Source organism: Narcine bancroftii, chromosome 1 (genome assembly GCF_036971445.1).
Source record: "Narcine bancroftii isolate sNarBan1 chromosome 1, sNarBan1.hap1, whole genome shotgun sequence".
NCBI lineage: Eukaryota > Metazoa > Chordata > Chondrichthyes > Torpediniformes > Narcinidae > Narcine > Narcine bancroftii.
Genome location: NC_091469.1, coordinates 251,322,646 through 251,342,789, shown reverse-complemented (window position 1 = coordinate 251,342,789; position 20,144 = coordinate 251,322,646). Strand labels below are relative to the sequence as shown.

Genomic DNA, 20,144 nt, shown 5'->3' with positions numbered 1-20,144 from the left:
AAGACCGGGCAGTCGGGCTGAGTGGGAAAATGGATCAGCTTATGGCAGGGCAGACTCGATGGACTGAATGGCCTATTCCTGCCCCTAGGTCTTAACCTGGAGGTACGTTTTCATGCATCTTCTGCCTGACAGGTGGGGTGGGGAAGAAGAGAGGGTGATTGGGGCAACGGCGGGGAGGGGGGTGGGGGGGGGGCAGGTCAGGTTGAGAGTGAATGGGGGGTTGGGTGGTAATGGGGCCAAGGACTAGGGAGGATCAGGCAGGAGTGATGGGAGATGTTGAGCCAGGACCGTGGTGGAGTCAGGAGACTGCAACTGACCTCCCAAAAGCTCTCGCCAGCTTCACCTTCGCCCGGCACTGACATGCCTGCTGTTTTCTTGCAGCACAGAATTTTGGCGGCTTATACTTCTGCTGGGAGAGAAGAACAGACGTTAGCAGAGGCATTCTCAGAGAGGATGCGCAGCCTGTAGTATCGGGGATCGGCACTGCCCAGTACCCTGCCAGCTGAGGTGTGGCATAACCTGGGCACAGAGCTGCTGCGGCAACACTCCCTGACCAACCAACTCAGACCTGGCTCTGAGTATTAGGACTCCAAAAGGGCCTCAGCTTCCTGAATCATATCAAGGGTTCAGGACCAGCTTGACTTCACTGCTGGAATGGGGAGGAGGCTGTGAATCTGCAGAGGTTACAGATCCAAGGACACGGTGTCTTTGAAGGGACTCTTTTGGTTCTCTTTCTTGAGCTTGTTGGCACCTCTTTATGCACCTTTACGGCAAGAAACAGTTGGCAGATTTTGTGTATTTATGTATATGACAATAAAGGAATCTTGAATCTTCAAAGCTAACCCGCTTTCAACAGGCCGGCAGTCAAACTGCGTGCTTGAATGCAACTTAGAGGAATCAGCAAGTTTAGGTCCAATACACCACACCTGGATAGATGTGGGGCAACACTGTTAGCGCAAGACTCTTATGGCACCAGCAATCTGGGTTCGAGTCAGTCGCTGTCTGTGTGGACGTTCTTCCCATGTCGGCTCGAGTTTCATGTGGGCGCTCCAGTTTCCTCCCACGTTCCAAAGGCATAAGGGGGTTAGTTGGCTAATTGGTCCCATGGCTGTATTTGGGTGGTGTGGGTTTGTGGACTGGGAGGGTCTGTTAGCACCCTGCATCACAAAATTAATAATCAGATTAACTTTATAAACCACTATAAAGTTATCCCTCCACCTCCTATTTTCCAATGAGAATCATATCTATATAACTACAATCCTCCACTCTAAGCAACCTTTTTTGTTGAATATTTTATTGATGATTTTCCAATCAACATTGTCAGTGTCAATGAAACAGGATCAGCATTGACTCCATTTTGTACAGTTTTCTGCAGAGTTCAAGCTCCTGCCATCTCTCTCCCTCCCTCTCCACCCCCACGTTTAACACTTAACCAACCACTGTTACACACAACATTCAGAATGTTCACGTCCAAGATATGAAACGGACATCATTATGGGTTTGTCACAACACAGCGCCAGTGGTCAGGCTGCTTTCTTCTCTTTTCCTGGTTGGGATGGGATGGACCCCCCCCTCGCCTCTTCTTGAGGGATAGATGAGGAAGGTAGGATGGCAAGGCGCGATGGTCCACACGATAATCGCCCTCCTATGGAATTTAAGTAAGGTTGCTAAATTTTCAAGAAAGTGTTATACTTTTTCCTTAAGTTGTAAGTAATTTTCTCCAAGGGGACCCAGCTTCATATTTCTGTGCTCCAGCATGTAATGCTCAGGCAGGAGTCAGATTTCCACGGAGCCGCCAGGCACTTCCTGGCCCCTGCCAATGCGATCATTGCAAATTGGATTTGAAATATGGACAGGTTCATTGTAAGTCTTATGTCCATTATGCTTTCCAACAGGAACAGCTCTGGGTCCTGTGGGAATTCTTTACCTATGATTTTTTTTTCTAGGACTTGGCCTAGTTTCACCCAGAAGGGTCTCACCTTGGTACAGGTCCAAAGGTTCCTGTCTCAATGCCACATCTGAAGCATTGATCTGATAATTCTGGTTTAGATCTTAATGCATCATCAATCACTCAGGAGACTATTGTGGAGGAACCAATGGGCTTTAATTCACTTGAGAACATGGCATATCTCTACTGTTCTGCTGCCCTGCACTGAGAAATAGGAAGCTGTGGAACAGCCACCTTTATACAGGAGCCTGCGGGGAGGGGCACAGGTACAACCAGCCAATCAGCATGCTTGACCAGATAATTATACGTGAGAGTGGTTTACCACGTTCACCCCTTGTTTTTAAAAGGAGTCCCACGGGGTGAAGTGGAACTTACAAAGTTACATGCTTACAATTTGAAAGTCATAAGTTCAGCCTATCAGGCAGTCTGGCCATTCACTGGGACCATCATAGAACCAATTACGGCTGCAGTGCAGCAGCGGAGCCCTGGACGGTGTCGGGCGCCTGTTCGTATCCATCAGAATTGTGCTGGTGGGTGGGTGCCGTGCCTGGTGTACCCTCCCTCAGGGCAGAAGCAGGATACCAGAGGTTGGGTGCATCATGTGAGGAGGGTGTGGGGTGATTAGCAGTGGTCTCCAGGGCCTGTGAGGGAGCCAAGTCCCTAATGGAAGCAGTGTCCTCGTGTGAGTCCAGATATGCCACGTAGGCATATTGGGGGTTGGCATGGAGGAGGTGGACCCTTTTGACCAATGGGTCAAACTTATGGTTCCTCACATGCCTCCGGAGCAGGACATGCCCCAGGGATGTCAGCCATGCTGGTTGTGTGGTCCCTGTCATAGATTTCCTGGGGAAGGAAAACATACATTCATGTGGTGTAGCGTTAGAGGCACAGCAGAGACCTGGGAGATTGAAGGGCCTCCGGGAGAACCTCCCGGGAGACCGGGAGGCCTTTGGACTGCCTTCCAGATGGTAGCATTCTCCCTCCCCCCTTCTTGCCTGTTACCCCAGTTTGTAACTAGTGGTCCTGCTTGTGCCACTAAGTCCCAGTTGCTGTGGATATAAGCTAAATAGAGTGAAGATACCGCACAGGACCTCGATGACTGTGGCAGCCGTCATGTCCGATCAGGGGATGGCAAATGAAAAATGGGAATATTCGGCCATGATGTTAAGGAAGTATATGTAACAGTCGGTGGAGGGCAGGCGTCTTTCAAAGTTGCCACTAAGTTGCTCAAAGGGGTCAGTGGCTTTAATAAGGTGTGCCCTGGTCTGGCTGGTAGAAGTGCGGCTTGCCCTCAGCACAGCAGGCAGTTCTTTGTCATGGACAGGATCTCGTTATTGGAGAACGGCAGGTTGTGTGCTTTGATGAAGTGAAAAAACCAGGTGACTCCGGTGTGACAGAGATCATTATAGAGATTTTGCAGTCAGTTGACCTGAGTGCTGGCACAAGTCCCACTGAACAGGGCATCTGGTGGCTCATTTAGCTTCCCCAGCTGGTACAGGATGTTGTAGTTATCAGTGGATAATTTTATTCTCCACCGCAGTATTTTATTGTTTTTGATTTTTCCCAGCTGCTGATTGTCGAACATGAACGTGACAGCGTATTGATCGGCCAGTAGGGTGAATCTCTTACCAGCCAGGTAATGCTGCACTGCCTCAACAATGGCTTGGGCCTCTTTATCAATTGAGGAGTGTAGATCTCGGGGCCCTGGGCGTGTAAAAAAAAAATGCAATGGCTCTGCCAGCCTGGTTAAGGGTAGCTTCCAGGGCACAGTCTGATGCATCGCTTTCCACCTGAAAAGGGGTGGATTCATCCACCGCGTACATCATTAGCCTTGGCAATTTTGGACGATGCAGTTGAAAGCTGAACAAGCCTCTTCTGCCAGAGGGAAGGACATGGATTTGATGAGGGGGCTGGCCTTGTCCACATAATTGGGGACCCCCTGAGCATAAAAGGAAAAAAATCCAAGGCACCTCTTTAGGGCCTTGAGGCTGAGTAGGAGGGGAAGCTCCAGGAGTGGTCGCATGTGGTCTGGGTCCGGGTCAATGATGCCATTCTCCATGACACAGCCAAGGATGGCCCTGCGAGTTGTGCGGAACACACACTTGGCCTTGTTGTACATTAGATTAAGGTGCTTGGCTGTCTCGAGAAATCTCTGGAGATTGGCATTTTGGTCTTGCAGGTTGTGGCCACAGATGGGGACATTGTTGAGATATGGGAAAGTGGCCCGCAACTCATACTGATTCACCATCCAGTCCATCTCCCACTGGAAGACTGAAACACCATTCGTGACACCAAAGGGGACCTGCAGGAAGTGGTAGAGGTAGCCATCTGCCTCGAACGCTGTATACTGGTGGTCCTCTGGGCGGATGGGTAGCTGATCATATGCTAACTTTAGGTCGATGGTCAAAAAGACCAGATACTGGACAATTTGGTTGACCATGTTGGCGATTCGCGGAAGGTCCAATTGAGTATCTAATGACCATTCTATTCTTTTCCCTGTTCCGCACTACCTGTGCTCTCCAAGGTCTATCACTGGCTTCAATAACCCCTTCCTTAAGTAAGTACTGTATCTCTGCACAGATGAAGGCACTGCCACAGTCTGCTTTTAGTGGCAATGGGTTTGCAATCAAGGGTGAGGTTGGCGAATAGTGACAGGCCCCTTTAAGTGTAGAGAGTTCACAAGCCGTACATGGTGAGTAGTTAGGCTAGTGGACAGGTATGGCAGAGGGGGGGGGGTTTGCTATTGAATTGCTGGGTATGAATGGTGAGGTATGAATGAATCGTCACGCTTTTAAGGGGACATTGAAAATCAAGCCCCAACAGTATAGCAGCCCAGAGCTGCGACATTACCAGCAGTTTAAAGTCACAATACAGAAACCCTGAATGTTTTGGATGCCAAGGCGACCTTCTGGTTTACCGGCAGTACTGTGAGGGAGAGATGCTGCACTGCGTCTGGATGTATAAAATTCTCCATATTTCTGCTATTGAACAAGCATCTTGTCACATGACCGTTTACCTTGATGTCCATCATCGACCTGGTGAGTTGGTGCGGCCCGTCCTGGTTGAGGGTGATGGAGGCTAGGATCGGTCATTGCACATTGCTGCAGAAGAAGATGGCGGCCCCCAGGGCCTGAATGCGGTGTTGCCGGATCCAGAATATGGCACCCAAGATGGTGGCCTCTGCGGCCCGCACGTGACGCAGCTGAGTCCTGGAGATGGTGTCCAAGATAGTGGCCGTCACAGATCGCACAGGGCGCTGCTGGTCCCAAGAGATGGTGGTGCTGCAGAAGACAGACTCCACAATCTGCACGCGGCACTGATAGGAATGGGTTTGGATTTGCACACCTTGGCCTAACAGCCCTTCTTTCCGCAGCTGGAGCAGATCAAATCCTTTGCTGGGCAGTGCTTTCTCTGATGCTTACCCAGGCTACAGAAGTAACACCTTGGGGGTTCCTGGAACACCACTGCTGTGGTTGGGTCATTACCAGAACCGGTCAAGAGCGTCGGGAGGCTTTTGCAGAGCACTGCTGCTGTAGTCTGGTCGTTAGCAGAGCTGGGGGGTGGGGGTGGTCCCAGGATGGCTGCAACCGGGGTGACCATTAGGTGGCCGCGTTGCCAGATGGTAGGCCTCCATGTTCTGGAGGACCACTTCCAGTGCATCTCCCAGCTCAACTCCTCTCTGCAGGCCGAGTTCCCCTTGCTCCAAAAGTCTGTTGTATGGAATTCGACCTGACCCCCTGCATCGTGGATCAGGTCCTCTGTGTACTCTACGGCAGACACGGCTTTGCATTCACAGGTGGTCGATGGTTTTTACAAGCAGATTCTACAAATTGGAATTTATGGTTGTGAAACTAAAAACACTGGGCAGATGAATCTGCTGATCAGTGGCCAGGGTGACCTGTCCAGTATGGACACTCCAACTGAAGAAGGCAAAGGGAAACCACTTCAGTATTTTTTCCCCTGTATAACTCAACATCGACTATGGCCTCAGCTCGAAGATGGAGCTTCACCGAAAGAGAACAGGGGAGGCAACAACTACAATTCAGAGGGTCGGAGATCATGCAGATGGAGAGACATGATCGCCTTCACCGAACGGCAAGAAACCTGAATGTGAATGAATGAATCTGGCACAAAATAAGTCGGCAAAGAGTGCTCAATCACAGCTTACCAAGGAAATTATTTAACTTAAAAGTTTAATGTAGAGATACAGCATGGTTACAGAAATTAGGCTTAGTGCTTAAATCCAAAGATAAAGACTACAAAGTTTCCAGAAAAAAAATCAGAGCATAAGATTGGGAGCATTTTTGAAATCAGCAAAAGAGGACCAAAGCTTGAAGGATGGAAGATGGAATGAGAATAAATGAACAGGGAACGTAAAAACTGACTGAAAGCTTTTATAATTATATACGTGGAGAGAAAGGTTAAGAGGAGAGAAATCTTCAATCAGAACCTGAACGGCCAGCCCCGCTCTGCAGTACTGTCCATGTTCTAATTGAATGTATACTTTGGTTCTGTTTTCACAAAGAAGGCAGGCAAAACCCCTAGTATATATGTGGGAATTAAGTCTCTGCTAAGAGGGATGCAACTGAAATTAATGGAGGTAATGGCTTAACTAATCCTCAACTGATAATCTACATTCTAAAGTACTAAAGGAAATGGGGGTCAGCTTCCAACATTATTTTTTGGTACATTTAAATTTATAAGTTTTAACTACCAAATAAAATTTACAATACAAGACTTTAAAATAGTCTAATCCATTATACGTGTGTGTGTGTGTGTGTGTGTGTGTGTGTGTGTGTGTGTGTGTGTGTGTGTGTGTGTGTGTATCCCACCTATACATGCATATATGTGTGTGTGTGTGTGTGTGTGTGTGTATATATATATATATATATTTATATATACACACACACACACACACACACACACACACACACACACACATATGCATGTATATATGCCCATACCCACTCCTCCCCCCCCTTCCCCTAAGGCCCCAAGAAAGAAGGAATGAGAAAGATACAAGATGTAAGAAAGACCAGAGATTGTTGAGAGAGTCCTTTCCAGAAATCATATTTACCATCAAATAAAGGAGGTCATCCAGGTTTGAGGTTACAGAGAAATGATTAAATGATTAAATTGCAGCGGTACGCCATTAGGTAGGTGAACGGCACCGCGTGTCACGCATGCGGCGGGTCAGCTGGCAAAAATGGCGCTGTCAGGGATTTCATCCCGACCTTGGCACCAGGCTCAGAAGCTTGCGCTCGGGGACCCACGTGACGCCCAGGTGACGTCGGGGCCCCTCAGCGTGGTTCTCAGCCAGGTCCGAGCTGGGAGTATAAGACCAGCCAGGCAGCCTGCAATAAATCAGTTTTTGCTCACTGAACTCAACCCATCTGGTTGTGTGATCCTTCAGTTAGCAGTGTAGCCGCCATTACAATTGGTGACCCTGACATGTTCAAACGTCTTTTAACCCAACATGAACGACCCTTTGATCAACGCTATAGCCATCAAGCTTCCTGACTTCCGGGTTTAGGAGCCGGAGACCTGGTTCAGCCACGCAGAGGCTCAGTTTCACCTCCGCCAGATTTCATCAGATTCAACCAAGTTTTACCATGTGGTTGCTGCCCTGGACCAGGCCACCGCCAAACGAATGCTGCATCTTGTTCAGCACCCACCCGTGGAAGATAAGTACGGGACCATCAAGCTGGTGCTCACCAGCTCCCTCAGCCCCTCCACGCACCAGCGTGCCGCTCGGATGCTGCGCCTTAACGCCTTGGGGGACAGAACTCCAATTGAGTTGATGGACGAGATGCTCGCACTCACGGGTGATCACACCAACTGCCCACTCTTCAAGTGCATCTTCCTCGACCATCTGCCTGAAGACATCTAGCCATTACTGTCCCAGGAGAGCTTCGATGACCCTAGAAACGTCGCTCAAAAGGCTCAGGAGCTATGGTTTGAACGATTCCCAGAGGGCTCAGCAGTCCAGCAGGTTATGAGTCACGGGCATGACCACGCCAAGCCTTCCTCTAGCGCTGCGGTGGAACACCTAGCCCTTGCAGGGGCTTCAAAGAGCATACCCAGAAGCAAGTCATCCATTTCAGGCTTCTGCTTCGTCCACCAGCACTGGGGAAATTATTTAACTTAAAGTTTAATGTGCCACTGCCAGTTTGGGAAAGAGTCCATGCAGTTCCTGGGCCATACCATCATGGCCGAAGGAGCCACATCTGCCGCTACGAAGGTTGCTGCAATCAGGGAGTTCCCACGCCTGGACAACCTCAAGGAGCTACAGGAGTTCGCGGGTATGGTCAATTTCTATAACCGCTTCATTCCAGGCGCTGCACGCATCATGCAGCGTATCACGCTGCGCGCATCATGCAGCTGCTCTTCGTCCTCGTCGTGGCCAAAGACACTCGCCTGGACTCCAGAGGCCAGCAGAACATTTAAAGCCACAAAAGATGCCCTCGCGAAGGCTACCCTGCTTGTCCACCCACACACCGACCTACGTATGGTGCACTCTGTCGATGCCTCTGCCACAGCCGTTGGCGCCGTCCTGGAGCAGCAGGTGAACGGACAGTGGAAACCACTGGCATTCTTTAGCCGACTTCTTTGCCCACCAGAGCGCAAGTATAGTGATTTTGATCATGAGTTGCTGGGCAAGTACCTGGCGATGCGTCATTTCCTCTATTTATTGGAGGGGAGGCCTTTCACCATTTTTACCAACCACAAACCCCTCACTCAGGTGCTCGCTATGGCAAGAGATCCCTGGTCGGCCCGCCAACAATGTCACCTCTCCTTCGTGTCAGAGTTCACCACTGACATTTGGCACAAGGTGGGGAAAGACAATGTGGTCGCCGATGCACACTCACGACTGGCCATTCGTGCGCTGACACCCGGCCTCGACTTTGACCAGGTTGCTTGGGACCAGAAGTCCAATGAGGAGACACGGGCCTTCAGAACTGCCATCGTGCGCCTGCAGTTCCAGGACCTCCCGACTCCTCATAGTGAGGGCACCATCCTATGCGATGTCTCCATGGGCACCCCACAACCAGTGGTTCCCCAGCAGTGGTGCAGAAATCTTCCACCATATCCATGACCTTTCCCACCCTTCCATCAGGACCATGGTCTGTATGGGGGCAGAACATTTCGTCTGGCATGGGCTTCGGAAGCAGATTGCGGACTGGGCCAGAACTTGCACCCATTGCCAGCTTTCCAAGGTACACAGGCACATCAGAGCGCCCGTACAAGATTTCGAACACGTCTGGGAACAGTTCAGCCACATACATGTGGACATCGCTGGACCCTTATCCGTTTCCTGAGATAACCGTTACCTTTTCACAATGGTAGACTGCACCACTCATTGGCCAGAGGCGATCCCGATGCCAGATGCCTCCATGGACTCCTGCTCCCAAGCACTTTTGAACGGTTGGGTTGCCTGGTTCAGCGTCCCGAACCACCTCACCAGTGATCAGGGTGCCCAGTTCACCACTGCGCTCTGGGCACAGCTCGCCAACAGGCTGGGGATCAGGCTACATCACACCATGGCCTATCACCCACAGGCCAATGGGCTAGTCGAGTGATTGCACTGCCACCTTAAGTCGGCACTTATGGCCCACCTCACCAGCCCTGACTGGGTGGACGACCTGCCTTGGGTGCTCCTGGGCATCTGCTCGACACCCAAAGAAGACCTACAGGTGTCATCAGCTGAGTTGGTCTACAGTGCACCGCTAGCCTTACCCGGTGAGCTCATCAACGCACCTCACAACCCCCATCAGTTTCTGCACGGTCTACTTCCCTGCCTCCGGGCCCAGTTGGACTCCTTCACACCCCTACCGCTGCCCAGACACGGTACACTGGCCTATTAAGTCCCCAGCGAGCTGTACTCCGTAGAGTACATTTTTATCAGGCGGGGACCATCCACAGCACCTCTACAAAGACCATACGAAGGGCTGTACAAAGTCGTCCAATGCTCAGAATCCACTTTCACACTGGACATCGGTGGTAGCAGAGGGAACTGTTTACGGTGGACAGGTTAAAGCCAGCCCATCTCGACCCCACCAAACCAGTAGTTGTGGCCCAACCCAAGAAGGGAGGCCACCCAGCAAAAAAAGGACATTGGCGCTGGTTCTGGTGGCTCTGTGTGGCGGTACGCCATTAGGCAGGTGAACCAGCCCCGCTTGTCACGCACATAGCGGGGCAGCTGCCCAAAATGGTGCCATCAGGGGTTTCCTTCCGACCTCGGCACCGGGCTCAGAAGCCTGCACTTGGGGACCCACGTGACACTCCGATGACGTCGGGGGCCCCCCAGTGCAGTTCTCAGCCAGGTCCGGGCTGAGAGTATAAGACTAGCCAGGCAGCCTGCAATAAATCAGTTTTTGATCACTGAACTCAACCCAGCTGGTTGTGGGATCCTTCAGTTAGCAGTGTAGCTGCCGCTACAAAATATTCATTCCAACACTCTGCAAATATGGGCACCATATTTTCTAAAATACATGGTATCTATTCCTTATAGCAATATATTTCCTATATATTGCTAAGGCAATTGTTACAAACATTATTTGATACATATTTAATTTTAATTTAAGTGTAATGCCTTTAATATTACCCATTAAAAATAGCATAAGATTCTGCAGGAATTTGATCCCTATTATAATATTCGTTATAATAAATTACTCAAATCAAGCCAAAAAGCTTTTTACCTTAGGACACTGCCAAAAAGAATGCAAAAATGTACCAACCTCTTGTCCACATCTAAAACACAAACCTGGTAATGTATAGTTCAATCTATGTAACTTTTGTGGGGTAAGATTTAACTGATGAAGAAAGTTATATTGTACCAACCTGTATCTTACATTAATTGTATTTGTCACACTATCCTTACACAACTCCGTCCAATTTCTTTCATCTATTTGCCTATTCAAATCAACTTCCCATCTCTCTCTTAAGCACCCTTCTTCAGAAGATCCCTTCTGTAACAAAACATACATTGCAGAGATAAATTAACGACTATTACTATTACAAATTAACAATACAGCCTCGCTACAATTTGGTAACGTCAAATTCACTCCCACTTTTTCCATTCAGAAAGTCCTTTACTTGATAGTAACAAAAAAAAATGTTTTATTAGAGATATATAAAATTTATTCAAAGGTCAATTTTTGACCTCTCAGAACAATCTTCAATATTTTTAATACCCTGTCGTGACCAAATCCTTAAAGATTGGAAAATGGAACGTCAATTCTATGGTAAAGGCTTCTTTCTTAACAATAATTCTCTTGAACCTATTTCTTTATCAATTTTACTCTAGATTGTTTCAAATGTTTCAAAATAAGGGGTACCGCTAACTCCAGTCAACAATTTAGAATTCCATTTATAAATAAAATCTTGTGAATTCATTTCTCCTATTTTATAGAGTTCAATATCCATCCAAGCGGGTTTTTTCTCCAAGTCAAACAATACATTAATAAATCTCAACTGGGCAGCCCAATAAATCATTTTTAAAATTAGGGAGTTGCAAGCCTCCCAAATCAAACTTCCAAGTTAATTTTTCCAAAGAAACCCTCGCCATTTTACTTTTCCATAAAAATTTCCTTATATTCATATTTAAATCCTTTCATTTTTTTTTAGGTATTGATTGAAAAAATATTGTATTCTAGGAAAAATATTCATCCTAATTCAGTTTACTCTACCAATTAAAGTTAGTGGTAATGTGCTCCATCTATTCAAATCATCTATAATTTTCTTAAGGAATAGCAAATAACTTAATTTGTACAAACTATTTAAATCTTTGTCCACTCGAGTACCTAAGTACTTAATTCCTGTATCTGGCCATTTAAATGCGTGTGTCATTTCCAGTCAAAAAAGGCATAATTTCACTTTTACCCCAGTTAATTTTATAACCTGATATTTCACCATATTCCTCTAACCTTAAATGCAATTGATGGAAGGAATTCAAGGAATCAGTCAAATATATCAAGACATCATCTGCAAATAAAATTATTTTATACTCCTCTTGATTAACTTTAATGTCCTTAATATCAGGATCTGATCGTATTAATTTAGCCACTTCCAAAGTTCTTTATGTTCTGGAGCAGCTGTTGTAGATTGGGAAATAGCAAATGTAATCCTGCTATTTGGCTTGGCTTCGCGGACGAAGATTTATGGAGGGGGTAAAAAAGTCCACGTCAGCTGCAGGCTCGTTTGTGGCTGACCAGTCCGATGCGGGACAGGCAGACACGATTGCAGCGGTTGCAAGGGAAAATTGGTTGGTTGGGGTTGGGTGTTGGGTTTTTCCTCCTTTGCCTTTTGTCAGTGAGGTGGGCTCTGCGGTCTTCTTCAAAGGAGGCTGCTGCCCGCCAAACTGTGAGGCGCCAAGATGCACGGTTTGAGGCGTTATCAGCCCACTGGCGGTGGTCAATGTGGCAGGCACCAAGAGATTTCTTTAGGCAGTCCTTGTACCTTTTCTTTGGTGCACCTCTGTCACGGTGGCCAGTGGAGAGCTCGCCATATAATACGATCTTGGGAAGGCGATGGTCCTCCATTCTGGAGACGTGACCCATCCAGCGCAGCTGGATCTTCAGCAGCGTGGACTCGATGCTGTCGACCTCTGCCATCTCGAGTACCTCGACGTTAGGGGTGTGAGCGCTCCAATGGATGTTGAGGATGGAGCGGAGACAACGCTGGTGGAAGCGTTCTAGGAGCCGTAGGTGGTGCCGGTAGAGGACCCATGATTCGGAGCCGAACAGGAGTGTGGGTATGACAACGGCTCTGTATACGCTTATCTTTGTGAGGTTTTTCAGTTGGTTGTTTTTCCAGACTCGCCAAGGCAAATAGCGCCTTTGGAAGACTACACAAAAGAGTCTGGAAAAACAACCAACTGAAAAACCTCACAAAGATAAGCGTATACAGAGCCGTTGTCATACCCACACTCCTGTTCGGCTCCGAATCATGGGTCCTCTACCGGCACCACCTACGGCTCCTAGAACGCTTCCACCAGCGTTGTCTCCGCTCCATCCTCAACATCCATTGGAGCGCTCACACCCCTAACGTCGAGGTACTCGAGATGGCAGAGGTCGACAGCATCGAGTCCACGCTGCTGAAGATCCAGCTGCGCTGGATGGGTCACGTCTCCAGAATGGAGGACCATCGCCTTCCCAAGATCGTATTATATGGCGAGCTCTCCACTGGCCACCGTGACAGAGGTGCACCAAAGAAAAGGTACAAGGACTGCCTAAAGAAATCTCTTGGTGCCTGCCACATTGACCACCGCCAGTGGGCTGATAACGCCTCAAACCGTGCATCTTGGCGCCTCACAGTTTGGCGGGCAGCAGCCTCCTTTGAAGAAGACCGCAGAGCCCACCTCACTGACAAAAGGCAAAGGAGGAAAAACCCAACACCCAACCCCAACCAACCAATTTTCCCTTGCAACCGCTGCAATCGTGTCTGCCTGTCCCGCATCGGACTGGTCAGCCACAAACGAGCCTGCAGCTGACGTGGACTTTTTTACCCCCTCCATAAATCTTCGTCCGCGAAGCCAAGCCAAAGAAAGAACCTAAAATCAGTGACAGGGTCTATTATAAATCATCACAAATCTGCTGACCTTTTGTTTTTTGAGTACGGCGACAGGGTGTAGAGAGAGAACCCACGTTTACCATGACGCATGTTGCACCTAGTAAATGGACTGGGCCATACGGTCCACTTCCAAAACAGTTCCTTTGACTCCAAAGTAAATCTGAATTTTGGAAGTGGTGAAACACTGCTGGAGGGCACATTTAGCACTCATTCCCAAGGTCAAAGCTAGACTTCTATTGACCTCGGATTTAAAGTTTAACTCAGTATTAATTTCCATTTGCAGAAGATGGTTCCAAATGTCTACAAAATTCCACACATAAATATATTGTCTAAATTCATCTCTGAGAGATCTGCTTCTTATTTTTAGATAGCCCTCTCAGTCCAAACCAAGGAGAAATACTTTCTTTAAGTTCCTTGATAACCAATCAAAATCACCTCTTAAGTTCAGTATTCCTGGGAAACCAACACAGATTAATGTAATCAATCTCTCAGAATTCAACACTTGGGCTCCACTTAGCGTCTTGACAAATCTATGTTACGCTCTCTCTTCAAGGCCAATTGATGTGACCAGAAACTTAGATACACACACTCTGCTCTGTGGTCTAATTTAGGCTTTGTATATCTGTCACTTGGTTTCTTCTCCCTCTACCCACATCCCAGCACCCCCTTGCAACGTGGTCTTCCCTTGTTCATGAACCAATATTCCATTAACTTCTTTTGATTGCTTCCTGTGCCTTGCCACAAATATGTATCGATATCTGGCAATCCGACCATTCACCATCTGATAATTTGACACCCTCTAGATGAAGAAAGTGTGGACCGCACATTTTTTGAACACAGTTTTATTTTGCCCCTCTCCAATGATGTTTCACACAATTGTAATAAATTTTCCAGTGATTTTTCTGGGAAGCCCATTAAACGTCAGCTGGTGAGCCTGATGCCGAACAATCCGGACTCTGAACAGTGGATTATTGGAGTTTTAGTGCGAAAGGTTCCATCCTTTTTGGGGCTTTGAATAGGCTTTACTTTTGCTTCTAATGAAACCACTTGATCAGACATTTCATGTGTTTGCTTCCCTCCAAAAAGTGTTAATAATGTTTCAGATTGGAGGACCCTTAATTGGTTCTGACAGAGGGCATCAACTTGGTGTTCACGGTTTTTCTCTATCTTGCTGCTTGACCTTCTGAGAATTTCCAGAATTCTGGATGTTTTTAAAATTTAAGTTTTAAGAATAGATGGAGGGGAGAAGGATGAAATTGAAGGCAGCCATTGTAAGCACCATTTGTAGTCAATGGAGAGCAAGAGAGGGAGATTTTCTTAAAAGTATTTATTTCAATGCTAGGAGCAGTGTGAGAAGTGTAGATGAGTTTAGAGTATGGATAAATACTTGGAAATATGATGTGGCAGCCATTAGTGAAAATGGCTGCAGGAGGGATGTGATTGGCATCTAAACATACCAGGATTTTGTTGCTTCAGGTGTGATAGAATAGGGGGAAGAAGAGGGGGAGATGTTGCATTGCTTGTTAGAGAAAGTATTACAGCAGAGCTTTGGGAGGAGAGATTAGAGGGCTTGTCAAGAGAAGCAATATGGGTGGAACTGAGGAGTGGGGAAAGAAATGGTAACATTTATGGGGGTGTATTATAGATTACCTAATGTGGAGAGGGAACTGGAGGAACAAATCCATAAGGAAATAGCAGATATTTGTAGTAAGCACCAGGTTGTGATTGTGGGAGATTTAAACTTTCCCGTACTGTAATTGGGCTGGATGGTTTGAAGTCTGTCAAATGTGTGCGGGATTGTTTTCTACATCAATATATAGACATACCAGTGAGAGAAGGGGCAGTGTTGGATCTGCTATTAGGAAACGAGATAGGTCAGGAGACAGAAGTGTGCGTTGGGGAGCACTTTGGGTCCAGTGATCACAATGCTAATGGTTTCAAAATAATTATGGAGAAAGATGGGTCTGGACCCAGGGTTAAGATTTTTGATTGGAAAAAGGCTAATTTTGAGGAGATGAGAATGGATTTGGAAGGTGTGGACTGGGATCAATTGTTTTATTGGACAGATGTAGAAGGAAAATGGAAGGCATTCAAAGATGAAATGTTACAGGTACAGAGACGGTATGTTCCTGTTAGAATGAAAGGTTAAATGTTTTAGGGAGCCTTGGTTTTCAAGGGTTATTGGAAATATGGTTCAGAAGAGAGAGGTGTACAAAAAATCTAGATGGCATGAAGTAAATGAGGTGTTAGAAGAATGTAAAAAAGCATCTTAAGAAGGAGATTAGAAAGGCTTAGAGGAGATATGAAGTTGCTTTGTCAAATAAGGTGAAAATAAATCCAAAGGGTTTCTACAGATTTATTAGGAGCAAAAGGATAATGAGGGATAAAATTGATCCCCTAGATGTTGACAGTGGACAGCTATGTGTGGAGCCAAAAGAGATGGGGGAGATTTTGAACAGATTTTTTTTTATTAAGGAGAAGGATATTGATCTGTTTAAAGTAAGGGAAATAAGTGGGGAAGTTCTGGAAACAATGAATGATTAAAGAGGAATTTCTGGGGCTTTTATGGAAAATAAAGGAGGATAAGTCTCCAGGTCCTGACAAGATATTCCCTAGGGAAGTTAGTTTAGAAATAGTAGGAGCTTTGATGAAGATATTTAAAATGTCATTAGTGACAGGAATTGAGCTGGAGGATTGGAGGGTAGCTCATGTAGTTCCATTGTTTAAAAAAGGTGTCTGGAGTAAATCTAGTAATTGTAGGCCTGTAAGTTTGACGTCAGTGGTGGGTAAGTTAATAGAAAGTATTCTTAGATATAAATATCTGAATTGGCAGGGTTTGATTAGGAACAGATAATGTGGATTTGAGGGGAAGATTATGTTTGACAAACCTTATCGAATTTTTTGAGGAGGTTACTAGGAAAGTTGATGAGAGTAAGGCAGTGGATTTGTATATATGGACTTTAGTAAGACCTTTAATAAGGTTCCTCAGGGAAGGTTAGTTAGGAAGGTTCAATCATTGGGTATTAACATTGAAGTAGTAAAATGGATTCAACAATGGTTGAATGGGAGATGCCAGAGAGTAGTGGTAGATAACTGTCTGTCTGATTGGAAACCAGTGACTAGTGGTGTGCTTCAGGGTTCAGAATTAGGTCCATTCCTGTTTGTCATATACATTAATGATCTGGACGATGCAGAGGTAAATTGGATTAGCAAGTATGTGAATGATACTAAGATAGGTGGAGCTAGAGGGAAATCCAGAGGGATTTAGGTCAGTTAGAAGAGTGAGTTGAAAGATGGCAAATGGAGTTGAATGCAGATTTGTGTGAGGTGTTACAATTTGGTAGGGCAAATCAAAATAGGACATAAATGGTGAATGGTGGGGCATTGAAGTGTGCAGTAGAACAGAGGGATCTAGGAATAATGGTACATAGTTCCCTGAAGGTGAAGTCACATGTGGATAGGGTGGTGAAGAAAGCTTACCGTATGTTGGCCTTTATAAATCAGAGCATTGAGTACAGGAGCTGGGAAGTTGTGTTAAAATTGTGCAAGGCATTGGTGAGGCCAAATCTGGAATATTGTGTACAAGTTTTGGTCACCAAAGAATAGGAAAGATATCAACAAATTGGAGAGTGCAGAGAAGATTTACTAAAATGTTGCCAGGGTTACAGGATCTAAGTTATAGGGAAAGGATAAATGAGTTAGGTCTGTGGCGGCACACATCCTCATGGCGAAATGGCCCCGCTTGTATCGTCACGTGGAAGGGCAGCCATGGGGAAATGGTGTCGTCAGAGGTTTCTCTCTGACTCCAGCATCCCTTCCAGCGCCCACCCTGGGAGGTGATTATGACGTCACAATGCACCAGGTGACTGAGCTCACGCTGCCCTTAAATGGGCGTGCTGAATTTGAATAAAAAGTCATTAACTACCTTCGGTATGGTAGCAGTGATTTCCTTCAGCTCCTGCAAGCGCCACAGGTCTTTATTCTTTGGAGCGTAGAAGGTTGAGAGGGGATTTTATTGAAGTATTTAAAATTATTAGGGGTATAGATAGAGTTGACGTGGAGAGGCTTTCTCCTTTAAGGGGGAGATACAGACAAGAGGACATGAGCTGAGAGTTGGGGGGGGCAAAGATTTAGAGGAAACATGAGGGGGGACTTCTTTACTCAGAGAGTGGTGGGTGTGTGGAACGAGCTTCCAGATGAAGTGGTGGAGGCAGGCTCGATATTAGCATTTAAGGAGAAGTTGGATATGAATATGGATTGTAAAGAAATGGAGGGTTACGGGTTGAGAGTAGGTCAGTGGGGTTAGGTGGGAAAAAGCGTTCGGCATGGACGAGAAGGGCCAAGTTGGCCTGTTTCTATGTTGTAATTGGCATATGATTATAGACATACAGCACAGTAACAGGTCATTTCGGCCCACGTGTCCGTGCCATCCAACTTACAAACATTTAACCTACAACTCCCCGTACATTTTGAACGGTAGGAGGAAACTGAAGTCCCTTGGAAAACCCACGCATGCATGGGGAGAACATACAAACTCCTTACAGACAGCACGGGATTCGAACCCCGGTCCCAATCGCTGGTGCTGTAACAGCGTTGGGCTAATCGCTACACTAAGTGCGCCGCTCCAGCAGGTGCAGCTTTTGCCTTTCTCTCTTTGCATGTGGTGTTTAAAACATTCATCCGCAGTGCTGACACTGCTTCCTATTTTTGCGGCATTGCTAAGCTTGGATATCTTACCATAAAAATAGTTTTTGAAAACTGAATAATAGAATGCGCAACACTTACTCTAATGGGACCACACTCATCACAAGCTGGAATGGTATGAAAATAAAAGACCGAGCTGTAACAGCAGCTCTGCTGCTGGTGCGGACCCACAGAGAGCAGAGACCAAGCTCCCGTGGGGTCCAACTGCCCATTCCGATTGCTGCCGGCTCTGTACAGGCTTTAAACGGCCTGATAATGGAGCCAACAGTGGTTTTATTAAAAAATTCTGCAATCGTGGGGTCTCCGCCCAAGATAGGGTGGGGTCAGAGCCTATGATCAGAAGCAGCCACGAGGGGTTGCAGACTCCGGGGAAGTAGAGGACTGGTGCAGGGCCCCAGAAAACATGGACAACACCTTCTGTTTGAGAAGAACCAGAGGAGACGACACCCGGGACAGTGACCATGGTGGCGGACCAGTGAGGGCTCTGCGGCTAAAGGATGCTGTTGGCGACTCGAGGCAATGAACCCACTCAGGCTGTAGGCGACTATGGTCGAGGGAGTCACACCAGGAGGCAGACTGATGGACACTGGCTGAAGGGGTGCCAGGAACTGAGATGTGAGAGGGTGCTGAAGGGTTCATGATCATGCCAGAGGTTTAGATCTGGAATTCGGGTTGCTGATGGTTTGGACTGGACTCTCTGTGTGGCTGCAGGAGCTGTGACAGCACAGGAGGCAAATCCACCGACACTCGGTGACTCTGAGGGGATTCTCTTTTGCCTCTCTTTCTCTTATTGCAAAGCACTTCAGGCAATTTGTCTGTCTGCCTTACATCAGACTAAAGCAAATTCCATGTAATGTCTTTATTACATGAATCTTGAATCCACTGCCTACTATTACCAAACTCAGTGCAAGTACGCAGCCTCCTTCACCTTTAGGCTCACACAGACACATCTTCCCTTACACACACACTCTTACTTGTATATATATGGGCATTCACACAAGGTGCCTTGCGCATGCCCCATGCACAGTACAGAAAATAGCAATCCCTCTCATTCACACATACACCATCTTCCTGTGCATCAGATATCTCCTGCTTGCATAAGCAAATGTACAAGCAGAGCCACGCACAAAGAAACGACTTGCTCTCCCACATACACACAGCCAGTTCTAACGGTATGTGACATCAGATAGCTCCCCATTGTTATGTCTCAGTTACTAGGGAGGCTTCTTAAATAACTTAGAGATGCAAAGTTCAAATAACAGAAGAGATTTCACTTACTGATGCCTTCCACCATCTCAGAAAACCGTTCACACACTCATACATATACATACGCCCCACAGTGGTGCACTTCAGTTACTACAGTGAGAAGGGTGTATTCTTACGCAGTTACAAAATAGTTCACATTATCCTGACTATATAACATCCCTCCTTCTCAAGATAAAGAAAAATTTGGTGTTCTTTATCACTTCCTTTCCAGTGCATCCAAGTAATTGAGCTTGTACACTAGTTTATTTACACAACTATTTTTAAATGGTTCTTATCGATATCGCACTGGCGGCAATATGTTCCTTCGCCATCTTGTGGATTTGGCTGTGACCGTTGGGCTCTGTGTTGCTGGTCCACATGGAGGTGATGTCACTTGTTGTGCTTCATCTGATAACTGCTGTGTTGATGTTTCGGTATTAGTGGTTGTGGTCCCTTCACTTGATACCTCACTTGTTATGGGTGTTGCAGGCTTTGCTGGTATTAAAGCTTTCTGCTTTATCACATCTTGTGTCGCCTGGATGTGAATTCTGTTCCTCCTCAGCTGATTGCCAGATTCTGTCTCAACAATGTACGATCTGGTGTCTCAGCTTCTCTGATGACCTTTGCTGAGGTCCATGTTTTCAACATCGGCTCTTGAATATGCACATGCTGCTCT

General features: G+C 46.7%; 1 protein-coding gene across 15 annotated transcripts in view; it reads right to left on the bottom strand.

Moving 5' to 3' along the window:
* Positions 1-20,144, bottom strand: part of pacsin3 (protein kinase C and casein kinase substrate in neurons 3) — a 61,823-nt gene that overhangs the window by 19,984 nt on the left and 21,695 nt on the right. For 6 of the 15 annotated variants that reach the window (XM_069894897.1, XM_069894936.1, XM_069894831.1 and 3 more), the window contains exons 2-3: positions 10,790-10,917; positions 318-409 (exon numbers count right to left, since the gene is read on the bottom strand). In XM_069894897.1, coding sequence (XP_069750998.1) covers positions 318-362 — 45 coding nt within the window. In that variant the 5' untranslated portion in view covers positions 363-409; positions 10,790-10,917. Of the gene's footprint in view, positions 1-317; positions 410-10,789; positions 10,918-11,874; positions 11,938-20,144 lie in introns of those variants that run through there. The other 9 variants (XM_069894909.1, XM_069894903.1, XM_069894917.1 and 6 more) reach the window with 4 other exon arrangements.